Below are 16,114 nucleotides of genomic sequence, written 5' to 3' on the forward strand. Positions count from 1 at the left end.
GGGATTCGAAATTTGGAAATCGAAATTACAATTCATTCTTAATCTTAATGGCTAATCATTATTTTCGTGCCGAAAAGCGGTTTCATGACGATTGCTATAACTCTCATGTACTACTGAGGCTGAAAAACATTTTCGTTGATTGCATTCACGGAAAAACTTTTATGCCTGGTTGCACCAACAGATCTTAAGCTCCAGCTTAGCTAAGCTCTACTTATAGATAGGGCCTCCTTTAATATCACTTACGTTGCACCATACTTTTAGATTCTTACCTTATTATCAATTATATCTATTATTATATTATGGTATTCTCATTGTAATATATTATAATTATATTATATTAATTCTTATGATATTCTCGACTTAAGCTTAAGATCTGTTGGTGCAACCGGGCATTAGAGAACTATTCGGCAGCAAATATTTCTTGAGGGTTTTTTGTCCGGGATTTTTGTGGGATATTTTCTCCAAACAAATTTGTGGGGATTATTTGTCCGGAATTTTTGTGGGGATTTTTTCTCCGGGGCTTATTTGTGGGGATTAGTTGTGGGGACTTTTTGTGGGGATTTTTTGTCTGGGGATTTTTTGTCCAGGGATAATTTGTGAGGATTTTTTGTCCGGGATTATTCAGACAGTTCAGCAGACACACCCTAATGCAGAAGGATGAAAGATAGAATAAGACGATTACACATTGGAGGCCGTGGAACCAAAAACGAAAAAGGGGAAGGCCACAAATGCGATAGTCAGATGACCTGAAGAAACACGCCGGGTCAAAATGGATGCAAATTGCCCAAGATAGAGAGGCACGGAAGAAAGAAGAGTATCCAAGGATGGATGTTTAGGGCTGATTAGATTACTAATAGGTAATGAATTTGTTCACGATTCTTTAAAAAGGTCAGATGTTAGAACTGTTTCAAAAAATTAAATTAATTTTTCCGACTATATTTAAAGAATGGTATAAAAAGATAAACTAAATATATAACCTTACATTATTAAATAATATAAGATATCGTTGTTATTTGAAAATTTAAAAATAATCATTCTTCTTAGTGTACCTTTATCCGGACGCACACTGCTCTATCCATGCAATAAAGAATTGTAAGTTGCCTGCGTTTGGCGCATTCTAACCACAGAACACAAATTAAAATTATAAGAGTTTCTATTTTTAGGGCAGGTCTTTTCACCTCCGGATAACTAGTTATCGGGAAGTTTACCTGACAGAAATTTAGTAAATCTGTCAGATAAACTTCCCAATAACTAGTTATTCGGAGATGAAAAGACCGGCCCTTATTGTGGTGCCATATCTACTTAGGACGAAGGCCACTCCTGTCCTACATTTTAGGGAGTTTCAGTTTATTACTAGATGTCAAAAAGACAGTTGACGTATATTGCCCATCCTGTTATGAGATGTTATCGTTCTTTGATGTGAAGGCGCCATGGCCGCCGAACAGGAGCAATTTTACCAAATCTTAACAACACTTTTATCTACGGATAACGTGATTCGAACTCAGGCTGAGGTATGTAACTATTTTTATCAACTATATTTTTGTACCTTAAAACCGAAAAGTACATAGGGCAGTTCGTATTTTATTAGGAAATCGTAAAAATAATTATCATTCACAACGTGTATGCTACAAAGGCATGCCGCTTTGGAACTTGAAATCACATGTGCGTTATTTTAAAACCATTTAGATATGTATATCTGCTTTAGATTTATACCTCACATGTGTGCTCAATCTTAGAATAGTGCAAATGTACGTGTTGATCTCTTTTAGTAAGTAATAACTGTACATCTACAAATGCTTCCCGCCTTCTCACAGTTGACATCAATGATTAACCATATTCATTGGTAATACGATCTGATGGCATTTATATAATTCACGGGCGTATGCCCTTTTTAAAGTTATTTTTGCGAAATCAACATGTAAAATATTCATTAAGCTGTTTTAATTTTATTTTTACTTGTCACCCATATTCAAACTTACTCATTGTTAAAAAATGTAGACAAAAGCTTATAAGAACTGTTCCTGTAACGGCTACTTTAAGGTTTTAAGAATTTAGACGTTTTAGATTTTAGATGTTGGATATGAACAGTTTTACAAATTAAGGGAGTGATATTAAAAAGACCTTTGAAAAAGAACTAAAGAACACATGGGCTGAGTCATGTTTAATAAAAAACCAAGGTTAATTGAGGCTTTATTGCAGCCATATCATATTATATCCAGTTACAGTGTTACTTTTAGGGAGAATTAATCATATCATTATATTTAAAATATTGTTTATTTTTGATTATTGATAAACTTGACCTTCATGTGTCAATACTGTGCAACAATCAAATGTTTGGTCTAATACAAAGTTTTTATGACTACAAATTACAACAGGTGTTGATAAAGTAATATATACAGAAATCTGACTCTAAATATTTTTGGACACCTTCTAACCATAAAAATTGTCAATCATTTATCAACATAATAGAATTACTTGTTACAAAATTTAATAATAATTATTTACTCTTAGTCTAGAGTTCTAGAGCAACAGTTAAAAATTCATAATAAAATAAAACAAAAAAGTAACACTGGTTAACATTATTCATATTATACTACATTCGCTCTCGTGAGATTTTTTTTGACACATTTGGAATAGGAAACATACAACAGGAAAATTCCTACCTCGCACTATTAACTGCTAAAATCAACTTGAATCTTTCATTAAAAAAAGAGGAATTATTAGAAATAGTGGGAGTGTCTACTAATCTCATAAAATTTTATGAAGTTTATTTCTACAAAATATTTTTATTTTGTACAATAAATAATTTTCTCATTTGTTATCAATACATTATAATGGTGCAAATAAATAATTATTGATTGGCATAAGGTTTATGTTATTTTTATGTCTGTTTACTATGAATAATATTGGATATGAGCAGGTGCGTTGGTTTTGTAGTAATTTCCAGTCACTTCTGACAACTGAACTTTTCAAAAAAGAAATTACTAATGAAATGGGTATTATAAATAATTGAAATGGAAATTATACATGGGTATTTACAGATGGTTCTTTAGATCCCGAGTCGAGGACAGTAGGTTTTGGGGTACACATACCTTCAATCAATTATAACTATGCATCCAGATTACATGAGCACACTCAAATATGCACTGCAGAAATTATTGCAATTAACAAGGCAGTATCTGTTTGTATTGAAAAAAATATTAAAGAAGCAATAATTTTTTCAGATGCTAAAAGTGCTATCCAAAAATTACATAACACCACCTGGGGGACAAACAACCATATTGTAAACCTAACTAAAAGACTTATTATTGAGTCAATGGAAGCAGGATTTAATATAATCTTAGCTTGGATTCCAGGCCATACTGGAGTAAAGGGGAATACAGAGGCTGATAAATTGGCAAATATAGGCAAGACTTTAAATGTTCCTGCAGACATTAAAATAGATAAATTTGACTTTTTGCCTTTTATTAAACAAAAAATTGTAAACGAGTTTAAAGTTGAATGGACAAAGCAGTTTAAAACTAAAGGGAAATGGTATCAACAATGCCAAAGTGATTTTTCTATGAACCCTTGGTTCCACAAATTCACATTTGTGGATCGAAGGCACTTAACATCTATTATTAGAATGCGAACGGGCCATTGTCACACACCAGACCATTTGTTTAAAATTAATTGTAGTGATACTCCTTTTTGTGAATGTGGACAGATAGGAAGTATAACTCATATGTTACTTGAATGCCCAATTAACAAAACAAATCAATTTGACCTGTATCAGGAACTAGTTAATATAGGAAGTCCAACCCCTATTTCAATACAAAATCTCTTACATAATATTAATGACCAAACCTTAAGAAAGATCAATCAATTTTTAACAATATTTCAAATAAAAATATAAAATAAAAATAGTTATTTGAAAATCATATCACAATGAATTTAAAGAAGGGAATATGGAAAAATCCAGACCCTTTGAAAAGAGGATTCCCTTCCAGTTAGTCTAAATACGAGGACTGGCCAAGTACCTAAGAGGTGGAGGCCATGAAACTACAAGAAGAAGAAGAAGAAATTACTAATGTCAGTGGCGAAAGTGAATCTCAATGGAGCGAATTAAGTATAATAGCTTTTTTAAAGCATTCTTAAATTTCTTCTTCATTCTTAAATTTGTCAACTTTATGTAATCCTCTAGCAGCTAGCAGATGTCAGGCTTCACCCATATGGAAATACAATGTAACTTTATTTTACCCAACAGCTGTCTCCGCTGTTGTAGGGTTAATACAGTGAAAAAATATATGATATAAGTTAATAATTATTGAGGCATTGACTTCGAAAATATTGGAAATATAGTTTAACATGTTCACTGTGCAAGTTGCTTATTGGCGACATTTGGTTTGCCTCTTCAGTGTGGATGTCTCCTATGTGCAACAAGTGTTTACTTACATTCCAACTGTCCGTGTGAATTCAGCATTTGGAAGAAGTATTTAATATAACGATACATTTTTGGCAAAGTAACGTAAGTGACATTTTTGAAAATCATGTTTTTCCATTAAACTAACGCTATTATTGTTCAGAAGGCACTGCCAAAGTGTAGTAAGCCTATACATATATTATGTTTAAAGTAATTCTAGGCTTACTACACTTTGGCAGTACCTTCTAAACAATAATAGTGTTAGTTTAATGGAAAAACATGATTTTCGCCAAAAATGTCACTTACGTTACTTTGCCAAAAACGTATTGATAATATTATATAGCAAACATGTTAAACCAAGCAACATTATTGATAAAGTGCCTTTCTCATCACTGTTAGTTATTAAGAACGCCAAGTACAGGTGATGACATTGTAGTAAGTTGGCAGAATAGTTTTATGCTTCTGTAAAATTTTATTTTTGGCAGTTACCTCCTTTTCATTGTCAATGTCTCAATGGTGCTCCATTGATAGCCTTAATGATTATGGAAGTTGGACAAATGCCAGACGAATGGAGAAGCAGTATACTAGTACCTGTCTACAAAAACAAGGGAGACATAGAACAATGTACAAACTACAGGGCTATAAAACTACTTAGCCACACCATAAAAATATGGGAGAGAGTAATTGATAGACGGATATGTGAAGAAACCGAAATATCTGATAATCAATTTGGCTTTATGCAGGGAAGATCAACAACAGATGCAATTTTCATTGTAAGGCAACTGATGGAAAAATACAGGAATAAAGAGACCAGCACTCATATGGTATTCATTGATCTTGAGAAAGCATATGATAGAGTTCCTCGAGAGATTCTGTGGTGGGCACTCAATAAGAAAGGAGTCCCTGGTGAATATGTAAAGATTGTGAAGGATATGTATGAGGGAGTAACGACTAGTGTTAGGACAGGTGTGGGAGAGACTGATAAATTTCAGGTGAAAGTAGGATTGCACCAAGGCTCGCTGCTTAGTCCTTATTTATTCTCATTAGTTTTGGACCAGATAACAGCGAAACTACAGGGTAGCATTCCATGGTGCCTAATGTGTGCTAATGATGTAGTGTTAATAGGAAATAGTGTAAGAGACTTAGAACAAAAACTGGAACAGTGGAGACAAGCTCTGGAGGAAAAAGGGTTAAAACTTAGTAGGACAAAAACAGAGTACAGTAGAGCGTCGATAATCTGAATGATCGCTAATCCGAATGATCGCTAATCCGAACTCAAAAAAAAATAAAATTAAAAAATATGATCGCGGACCGAATTTTTGGATTTAATATGACAATATGGGAAAAATATGACTGCGGATTTTTGTTTTGTTTATGCACATATACATACAATATATTTGTTTATTATGCAGGTGTTTTATTCCTTGTAACTAAAACGTATGTACATATGTACTAGGTTTATGAACTTTGTATGTATTTTGAACATATGTTCGATAATCCGAACAATTTGATAATCCGAACTACCCCTGTACCAATTAGTTCGGATTATCGACGCTCTACTGTATTTGGAATGTTCACTTAAAGATGGAGTTACTACAAATAAAATGGTATCTTTGGATGGTGAAATGATTGTGAAAAGCAATAGTTTTAAGTACCTAGAATCGGTATTAGAGTAATGGAAAAATAGATGGAGATGCATGCAGTAGAATTAGGGCTGCATGGATGAAGTGGAAAGAAGTGAGTGGTGTGTTGTGTGACAGAAAAATTCCAATGAAGCTGAAGGGAAAATTCTATAAAACAGCCATAAGACTGGCTATGATGTACGGAACTGAATGTTGGGCAGTGAAAAAGAAAGAGGAACAACGAATGTATGGGGTGGAAATGAGAATGCTTAGATGAATGAGTGGAGTAACAAAGAAGGATAAAATTAGAAATCAGTAAATTAGAAATGAAATGATTAGGATTAGCCAATTTGCTGTAATTCTTCTCAGTACTCCCATCTTCCGGTTCCAGTAGTCTTTGTGTTGTGGCTGTTTCCGGTCTTGTTTCTGATGCATGTGTCATTATTGTTCTGACACTGGCTTTATAAATTTGGATTTCGTCTCAGTGGTAATATGTCAGTTTCGCAATATAGTATTATCAAAGCAACCTGCCAGTCTATTTGCTTTTTGTACTTGATCTACAGTACAAAAATTCAATTCAAAATTTGACAATGTAATTCCAAGGTATTTTATTTCTATTACTTGTTCAATACTGATGCCATCAATTTATATTATATATCTGATTGGGTCCTTGCTGATTACTATTATTTTCTGAAATGAGATTACCATATTAAATTCTTTTGCTTTTATGTTAAATCTGTGGACGTCTTTGCAGATTATCTTCATCTTGGGCTATCAATATTGTGTCTTCAATAAATCTGTATCTTCTTCCTTTGTTGGCACTTTTAATGATATCATCCATGATTAAATTGAAAAGCATAGCGCTCAATCTTATTCCATTCTTAACCAGGCCAAATTACTATAATGGAAAAATTGGACTCTAGCTTCAAATTATTTTTGTGGATATTTCTAAGAAAAATATTTTGTAAGAAGTGAGTACATATTTTTGAAACTATAAAATTTGGAATCAGAAAATATCTACATAGTAAAAGTTTATTTTTCTTTTTCGTTTAGCATCATAACCCTGCATGGGTCTTTGCCTGTCTCACTATGACCTTCCACTCAGATCTCTCTTGTGCCTTTCTCCTCCATTGTCTTATATTCATGGATTTCAGGTGTCTTCCACGCAGGGTTGTTTCGTTTTAAACATTTTGTTTTAATCAACTGTTTTAAACATGTTTTAAACATTTGTTTGTGTTAAAACTGTTTAAAACACTTAAATTAAACAAGTGCTTTTTCCATTTTCTTTATTAATATAATATCAAAAAAATTCTCAAATACATTATAATATAAACTTTTTAACATACATATTATTTATTTATTAATAATCGGAACACAAAAAAATTGGAAAACTTAAAACATTTTGCATACAAGAGGCAATCAATTTCTCAAAAAATGTTTCAGACTCATAGTAATCTTGTAATTTAAATCAGTCACGTCATCACTGTTGGAATTAAGCTCTTTAAAAATTGAAACCAACTTAGCAGCTTTGACATTGCCTAGCCGATTACGTAGTTTGGAATGGTAAACCGTATGATGAGAAGAGTCTTTCTATGTTGGCTGACGATGCAATAGCTGTGTGAAGGTGTTGAGGAAGTTTCAATGCTGTAGTACCTATTTATATTTTTCTTAGAACGCCACCATGCCAATGGTTTTACATTCTCAATTATGGTTTGTTTTTAAACCAAGAGGAGTAAACTAAAAAGACAGATTCACACCCAAGAAAGTCACTAGAAAAATCACCAAATACATATTCTTTTTTGGTTGTTCATATCGGCCTTCGACAGTAATCCATACATATTATATTATACTAATACATCGCTAAAGAGTTCTAAAAACAACTATTTTTATATAAAAGTAGACTAAAAATCTAAAAATTAAAGGAATAATGCAGAAAACGCTAAAAATCGCTGATATAACTTGATTAACTTATGAAATGCCAGAAGTGTCAAAATTTCATAAATGTCATTAATGTCAAAATTTCATAACTGGAGTAAACTTGACTGAGGTTGGACCAATTACAAACAAGCATTACGGCGAGGTAAATTTAAATTACTCCTCTTGGTTTAAAAACAGACCATAGATGTTTAGAAAACATACTGTTTAAAAGATACACACTTTGCCAGGTAATAATAATAATCTAAAATGCTTTTGGATGATAATTTATAATGAATGGATGACAAGTTTATTTTCACTAAAGCGATGTTCAAGCAAATTTGCCAAAAAATGAGCTAGGGTAACCAAATCATTTGCGTGTTTAAAAAAAACACTAATCACCACCAGAAACACCACAAAATAACTGATAATAGACGTTATTGCCATAGCCAACTTGTAATGCGGATTTATAAATAGTAAATAGTCTGGGGTTCCCAGGCAATAGCTTATAATTTTGCATTGGTTTTCTTATCTATTATTTAGTAGAATAATAGATCAAACACTTTCAATTAATATTATGTCTAAGAAAATATGATTTAAACAATGATTTATTCTAAGTTTTATTTGTTTAACCCTACGTTAGGCGCGTCGTTATTGCTGACAAGCTTAGGCGCGTGGTCTACCATTGTAGACCAATAGTTTTTTGTCGTATAATACCGGATTTTGACAAAATTAACAAATTAGTGGTTAATAACATGTTTATTTATGTTCGCACTTTGATATTAGATATGTTTTGTTGTTTGGCTTTTCTCATTTTGACAGTGGTAAAATTAAAAACGAGGTCATGATTTTTTGTGTCTTTATTCGCAAGTAAATGAAAATGGTCACAAAAATAAGCTCAATTTAGTAAAAAACACAAATATTTTTTATCTTTAAACTTATAGAATGATCAATAGGGATAAATAATAAAGAATAGAACTAAAAAGTAAAAAAGAACAAAACTATTAAATGGTCAAAGTGGCACAATTTTAGTCCGTCAAAAATTCAGTGCATATATCCCCAAAATGATCCTTGAATGCAAATGTGCCACATATTTGGCATGCCCTTTTTGTTGACATATTGCAAATTCATGCACAAATACACCATCGTCCCACGTAATTTGTTGGAATATTAGGGGAAGGGGGTACGACTTCTGGAACTCCGAGCAGTACGAGAGCTCATCGACTAAGTTCTCTTAGCAGGGAAGGCATAGTTGATCCATATTCAATTTGCTGTTTGATTAGTTCCCATGCTAAGTTTTCAATGAACTCGTTACTTGAAACATTTTCATTTAAGGTAGACTTCCGCACCAAGCGACCGAGACAGGAGACCGCGACAGGCGACAGATAGGTCGCAAATAGACGATAGTTGGTCGCGGGCTGCAGAACTACCCTGATATAATTGCATTGAGAGCAGTCGTGGGGAGACCTCGCCTACCTGTCGCCTGTCGCGGTCTCCTGTCTCGGTCGCTTGGTGCGGAAGTCTACCTTTATGTTATTAGCTTATATATATATATATATATATATATATATATATATATATATATATATATATTTATGCACAGATATCAAAGTGAGGTCCTGACATTACGCGCACTTAGTGAGGACCGGTAGAAAACGTAGACATAATCGTTTCAACTCTTCATAGTGACCTTGACAAGTAAATAGCAATTAAAAAATGACGAGTATACACAAAAAAAATTACGTATATGTGTCCCGTATTGTTCAAGTATATTGCCACCCAAGTGAGGCCATTATACGCAGCTATTAAAATGAGACTGTATATACTTTTTCGTTATGCGCACAAAGTGAGGACAACTTTACGTGTATATTTCCTTACAGCTCATCAAGTGAGGACCATACAGTGTTGTCGATAAATATGAGATTAATCATTTCTACTGCCTTTTTCTGTATAACACAGTAAGAATTATTATTGTTTCGATGTTTCAGTCACTTGTAGTTATAAGAAGGATGTGGACTCTTTGTTCTTGCTCGTACTGTTTGTTAATTTTATAACATTTTAGTACCTCAGCATTAAATCACGGTAGCCTTATCGGAGACTAGCGTTAATAAAGAAATATTTTATATTTTTTAATAATTTACATTAAAGATGGATAGGAAAGCAAGAATTTTGAAAATAGCGTTAGTTAAGAACAATAATAATCAAAATGGAGGATACAGTGATAGTTCAGTTATGTGAAATTTATATTGGACTTAACATATAAATATAAAAGCCCGACTTTTGATCTAAGGGGAACACAGTTTTTACGGTACATACATATCTGTCATTTTTCAACCCCCTCCCTTCCATTTCCACCACCCCTTATTTTTAAATAGGGAATAGGGGCGTGTGCTAGCTCATTTGAAAGGATATTCAATTCTCTATCCAGCATTATTAACATTGACATAATTATCTATACAGAGTGTATTTTAGTATAGGTACTGTTGCCCCTGTCGATTTTCATTTTGAAACGACAATTTTCCAACCTTAACTTTAGTATACAAGATGATTTACTTAATTTAATTAAACTTAATGTATCTTTTTTACTGACTTAATTTTACAGTTATTCCACTAGATGGCAAATACAGTGAATATGTGCATATGTTTTATTTCGAATAATCATTTTAAAATAGTTTTAGTTTTCTATTTTCTCTGAAAATTGTTGCAAGCTTCTTGTTCTTATACTTAAAATCATGTCACTACAAATTTATACGAGACTACATATTAAGAGTATAGAAAGTATTATAATATATGACATACATGCTTTTTTCCATTTATTGAAGATATTTCACCTTATCTTGAAACAATGCAATGTGACCAAGTGTCCTCAACTAAAAAAATATATCCCCCTATTTTGATATTAAATGTATAGTTTGTACTATAAACCGTATTGAAATAGATTGCAACATGTGTGTGTGGTTGGGATATTGATTGCGAAACCTAAGGCTTCATTCGCCTAATCATATTTACCTTTGATTCTTATAACAATAAATAAAATTGATTAACATTTTATATCAATATTATTAGTGTTTTTAAACAATATCAGTATAATGTATCAGTATAATAAAGTCAAGATAAACAATACTATAACAGAAAGCTTTGAGGTCAAACAAGGAGTGCGGCAGGGTCATCCATTATCGTCTATAATGTTTAGCATATTACTAGAAAAGGTTATACAGGAAGCAAACATTAATAGAACAGGTCTGATCTACCACAAAAAACATTAGTGCTTGGCATTCGCAGACGATTTGGTAATCTTGGCTAGGAGCAAAATAGAACTTATAGAAACAGTCATGAAACTCGAGGAGAGGGCAGCAACCAAAGGATTGTATATAAATGAAGCAAAAACAAAGTATATGGAATGAACAAATAAGCAATTCGTTCGGGGGCAATACATAACAATGACAACAGCGAAGGGAACACAGTATAAATTCGAAGAAATTGAGAGATTTGAGTACTTAGGAACTGTCTTCACAAGAGATCATACCTGTGAAGAAGAAATACAAAAGAGAATTATGTCGGGCAACCGCGCTATATTTGCTTTTAATGGGTTGTTAAGAAGTAAAAATATATCACGAAGAGCAAAACTAAGAACTTACAAGACCGTAATAAGGCCGATAGTAACGTATGCTTCTGAAACATGGGTCACAACAAAAAAACATCAAGAATTGTTATTAGTTTGGGAGAGGAAAATACTGCACAAAATCTTTGGTGGGAAAAACTTAAATGGACAATGGGTAAGAAGAACAAATAAGGAACTAACTGAGCTCTATCAAGATCCTAACATACTAGCAGTAATTAAGGCGCAAAGACTTAGATGGTTGGGCCATGTGCAGAGGATGATTCCATCTAGAATTCCCAGAATGGTACTATCTAGTGCATTGGCAGGGAAAAGACGAAGAGGAAGACCGAGGTCACGATGGAGTAATGGAGTTAGGGAAGATATGAGAAGAATTAACTTAAGGAACTGGGAAAGAAAAGCGACTGACAAAAGGGAGTGGAAAAGAATAGTACATCAAGCCATGGGCCTACTAGGCTCGTAGTGCTTACATATTATAATATCAGTTTTCTAATATTATCCAGTTCCATATCCAGTTCCGAATCCAGTGGTTATATTTCTTCCGTATTGTTTAGTTTCGCTTCCAGTGATTGTATTTTTTTTTCTTGTTTTTTTTTGAAATATTTATTTATTATTTTATTACTATATTTTTTTATTGTGCTCATAATAGATTGCAACATTGTCTATAGATATGAATGCAGTAACAATAAATAAAAAAAATCGGAGATCCACACCCCGGATTTGAAATCTAAACCTCTGCTTTACGAATCCAAGTTTATCCGAGGTCTACCCACTAGGTCACTAGTCACTCTTAGACAATATTTTTTCCTGAAACGGGGAACTTTTAAAGCCGGGTCTAGACTATGTAACAAAACATGCTAATAACAAAGTTGTACAACAAAGTTGTACAACTTTGTTATGTAACTTGTTATATATAGCATGAGTATCCAGACTATATAACAAAAAACAAAACAACACCCGTGTTGAGCTGGCCCCCCCACTTGCAAAAATTAAAAAACAAATAGCCCTGATTTATGAGCTATTTATGAGCTCTCATATTCCGCAAACTAAAAATTTTGAGCTCGTTCCACTGAGCAGGAATTTAATACCCTAGTGGGGGGGGGCTGAGTCAGCCCCCCCCCACTACTTAAAAATAGGAATATTGAATCGGTTTTTGCGGCAGAATTACGAGCTATTTATGAGCTCTTGAAATTATATAGTTTCGATTTTTGAGCTCATCCCCTTCACCCCCAAACAACCCTTGAATTGATTTAACTTAAGAGAAAGATGCTGAGAAAACTTAAAATATATCGTATTGCGGATATAATTCCTATAGCTTATATCGCTACTTCAATACAAAAGGGCCACAAATCAAAATCACAGTTTTTACAGAGGAGCTACTCAAAGTTTTGACATTTATTTTTGGTTTATTTTTCTTTTATTTTTTATCATTTATATGCAAGTAATATATTGTTAGAAAGGTAAATTTAAACTATATTTGATATTGTATTTAGATACAGCGTAATTATTTTCCTGAAAGAGATATTAGCAGATATGGCCCTTTTGCATAAAAAATATTTCTTATGTCATGATAGGAATTTGAAATAAACGGACACATACCAAAAAAACAAACATTTTAATCAATGTTTTTGTCACTAATTAATGTAGATTTTGAGTAAAATTATTACAAAAAAGTCTTATATTATCAAAAAAAAAAAAATATTACAATGTCAGTTTACAAAAATAACAAAAGTTAATTCCAAAACTACTACTAAAAGGTACAATTTATAACTAGTTAATAAAAACACTGTAAGGGGTTAATAAACTACATAAGAGGCAACAAAACAATTCCAATATTATTGTTGTCTGATATAACGAGATCCGCTATAACGAGGGTCTTGGTCCGCCATTTCAGTTCTCGTTATAGAGAGAGTCTACTGTACAAGTAAATAAAAACAACGGCATTCTACTTTTTAATAATAACATTTGACTGTCATAAAAAATGCAAAACAGTCGTGTCCCAAGATATGGCCCTTTTTTATTTTAAATGATATACTAACTACGAGAATATAAGCAAAATGAACGTATTCTGTAATACATCCTTTTTGATTGAGAAATAAAAATATATATTATGCGAATATTTTGTATAAAATGACCGTATTTCGTTACACATCTCTTTTGTTTAAGAAATAATAATGTACTTACATGAATCTTCTTTGCAAAACGGACGTATTTCGGAATGTGGCACTTTCGTTTATAAAAACGGTAACAACGACTAGGGTTTTTTTAAATGTGGCTGTTTAGCACAAAAGAAACGTGCGGTCACTTCGACTGCCAGGACACAACTAAAAAAGTGGCGGTTTTGTCCATATTTTTTCTTTCAAACACAAAAATGCAAAAAGGGCGCAAGTGTCATTTCGATATTAAAAAACGTAAAATACATGGGGGTTTCAGTGGTATATAAAAATATGACTGCTTAAGGTTAGATTTTTTGAATAAACGCGATTTTTGTATTTTTTTATTTGTGGCCCTTTTGTACTGAAGTAGCGATATACTCTAAGAAGAAACTATTAAATCAAGGGCATTTCGATTATTGAGCTACAGCCCCTTCGCAAGAAAACCACCCTATCTTCCCGGCTTAAGAGAAAGTTGTACTTAAAATGCGTTAAACTAATTATTTGGCGACTACATATCATTTAATAATTTATAGGCTTCCAAATTACGCTCATTTAGATCAGTAAATTCCAATATATTTTGTATAGTGCAGTCACTTAAGGTAAAAATCAACGATTACCTTCAAGTTCGGTGAACCTTCATCGATTTTCACGAAAATTGGTCAGTGGTTAGAGGATACGTCAAGAAACAAAGGTGACATGGTACCACCTTGCGCCTTTATCCTGAGGGTGGATACCGCCCCTTCTCGGGGGTGAAAAATATTTTATAAAAAATAACTGCACAAATCAATAAAAGAACAAATTAAAAGCAAAATTTATTATATAAAGTTAATAAAATAAGTCAATACTTTTTAAGTTATTAAAGATCAAAGATTTTAATTATTTGTGAAAAAAATGCATGTTTTGGAGAGGTTTTTTGTAAATCACTGAAAAACTGTAAGTTTTTACAAAAAAGTTAATAGTAGTTTAATTCGTGTAGCTTATATTCTAAGAATAAACTCTTAAATCACGCACCTTTCGATTCTATAGCTACAACCCCTTCGCAAGAAAACGACCCCATTTTCCCGGCTTAAGAGAGAGTTGTTCTTAAAATAATTTAAATTGATTATTTGGCGACTACATATCGTTTAATAATTTATTAGCTTGCAAAATATACGCATCTCAATTATTGAATTGCCAATTTCTTTCTATAGTGCAGTCACTGAAGGTAAAAATCAACTATTACCTTCGATTTCGGTAAATCTCCATTTATTTTCACGAATTGACAATAACAACTTGGGGTTTTAGCCTGGGGTATATGTCACCCCTTCTCGGGAGTGAAAATTACTTTATTAAAAATAACCCCACAAATCGAGAGAGGGACAAATTGTAAGCAAAATTTGTTATATAATGTGATTAAAATAAATCAATACTTTTTGAGTTATTAAAGATCAATTATTTTAATTTTTGGAAAGAAAATGCATGCTTTAGAGCGATTTTTCATAAATGACTCAAAAACTGTAAGTTTTTACAAAAAAGTTTTCATCACTAAAATTGAAGCTAATAAAAAATATAATAAATTGCTTACTTGAAAAACCTGTAATGTTAATTTAAAGTAAGTTATTGGTAATTAAATGTATATTTTTTTCCGCGACTGTTCAAATCTAAGGGTTCAAGCTTAAATAACGGGAAAAAGATGCATTTTATAACACTTAGGTACTAAATACTTGTCAAAGTACTTAGAAATACCCATCAAAAATAAGATCCAGAAAAAGTTGATAGTATCAAAATCTGCTCACCAATTTTCGTGAAAATGAATGGAGATTTACCGAAGTCGAAGGTCATAGTTGATTTTTACCTTCAGTGACTGCACTATAGAAAGAAAATGGCAATTCAATAATTGAGATGCGTATATTTTGCGAGCTCATAAATTATTAAACAATATATAGTCGACAAATAATTAATTTAAATTATTTTAAGTACAACCCTCTCTTAAGCCGGGAATATGGGATGGTTTTCTTGCGAAGGGGTTGTAGTTCAATAATCGAAAGGCGCGTGATTTTAGAGTTTATTCGTAGAATATAAGCTATACGAATTAAACTACTATTAACTTTTTTGTAAAAACTTACAGTTTTTCAGTGATTTACAAAAAACCTCTTTAAAACATGCATTTTTTTCACAAATAAATAAAATCTTTGATCTTTAATAACTTAAAAAGTATTGACTTATTTTATTAACTTTATATAATAAATTTTGCTTTTAATTTGTTCTTTTAGTGATTTGTGCAGTTATTTTTTATAAAATAATTTTCACCCCTGAGAAGGGGCGGTATCCACCCTCAGGGTAAAGGCGCAAGGTGGTACCATGTCACCTTTGTTTCTTGACGTATCCTCTAACCACTGACCAATTTTCGTGAAAATCGATG

At 32.4% G+C, this 16,114-nt stretch overlaps 1 protein-coding gene across 1 annotated transcript in view; it reads left to right on the top strand.

The window, feature by feature from the left end:
• Window positions 1-1,343: 1,343 nt before the first annotated feature.
• The window catches only part of LOC114343213 (importin-5), a 73,190-nt gene continuing 58,419 nt past the window's right edge, over window positions 1,344-16,114 (top strand). The window contains exon 1 of the mRNA XM_050657774.1: window positions 1,344-1,511. Coding sequence (XP_050513731.1) covers window positions 1,431-1,511 — 81 coding nt within the window. The 5' untranslated portion in view covers window positions 1,344-1,430. The remainder of the gene's footprint in view (window positions 1,512-16,114) is intronic.

Source organism: Diabrotica virgifera, chromosome 8, assembly GCF_917563875.1.
Source record: "Diabrotica virgifera virgifera chromosome 8, PGI_DIABVI_V3a".
In the NCBI taxonomy this organism is placed as follows: Eukaryota; Metazoa; Arthropoda; class Insecta; order Coleoptera; family Chrysomelidae; genus Diabrotica; species Diabrotica virgifera.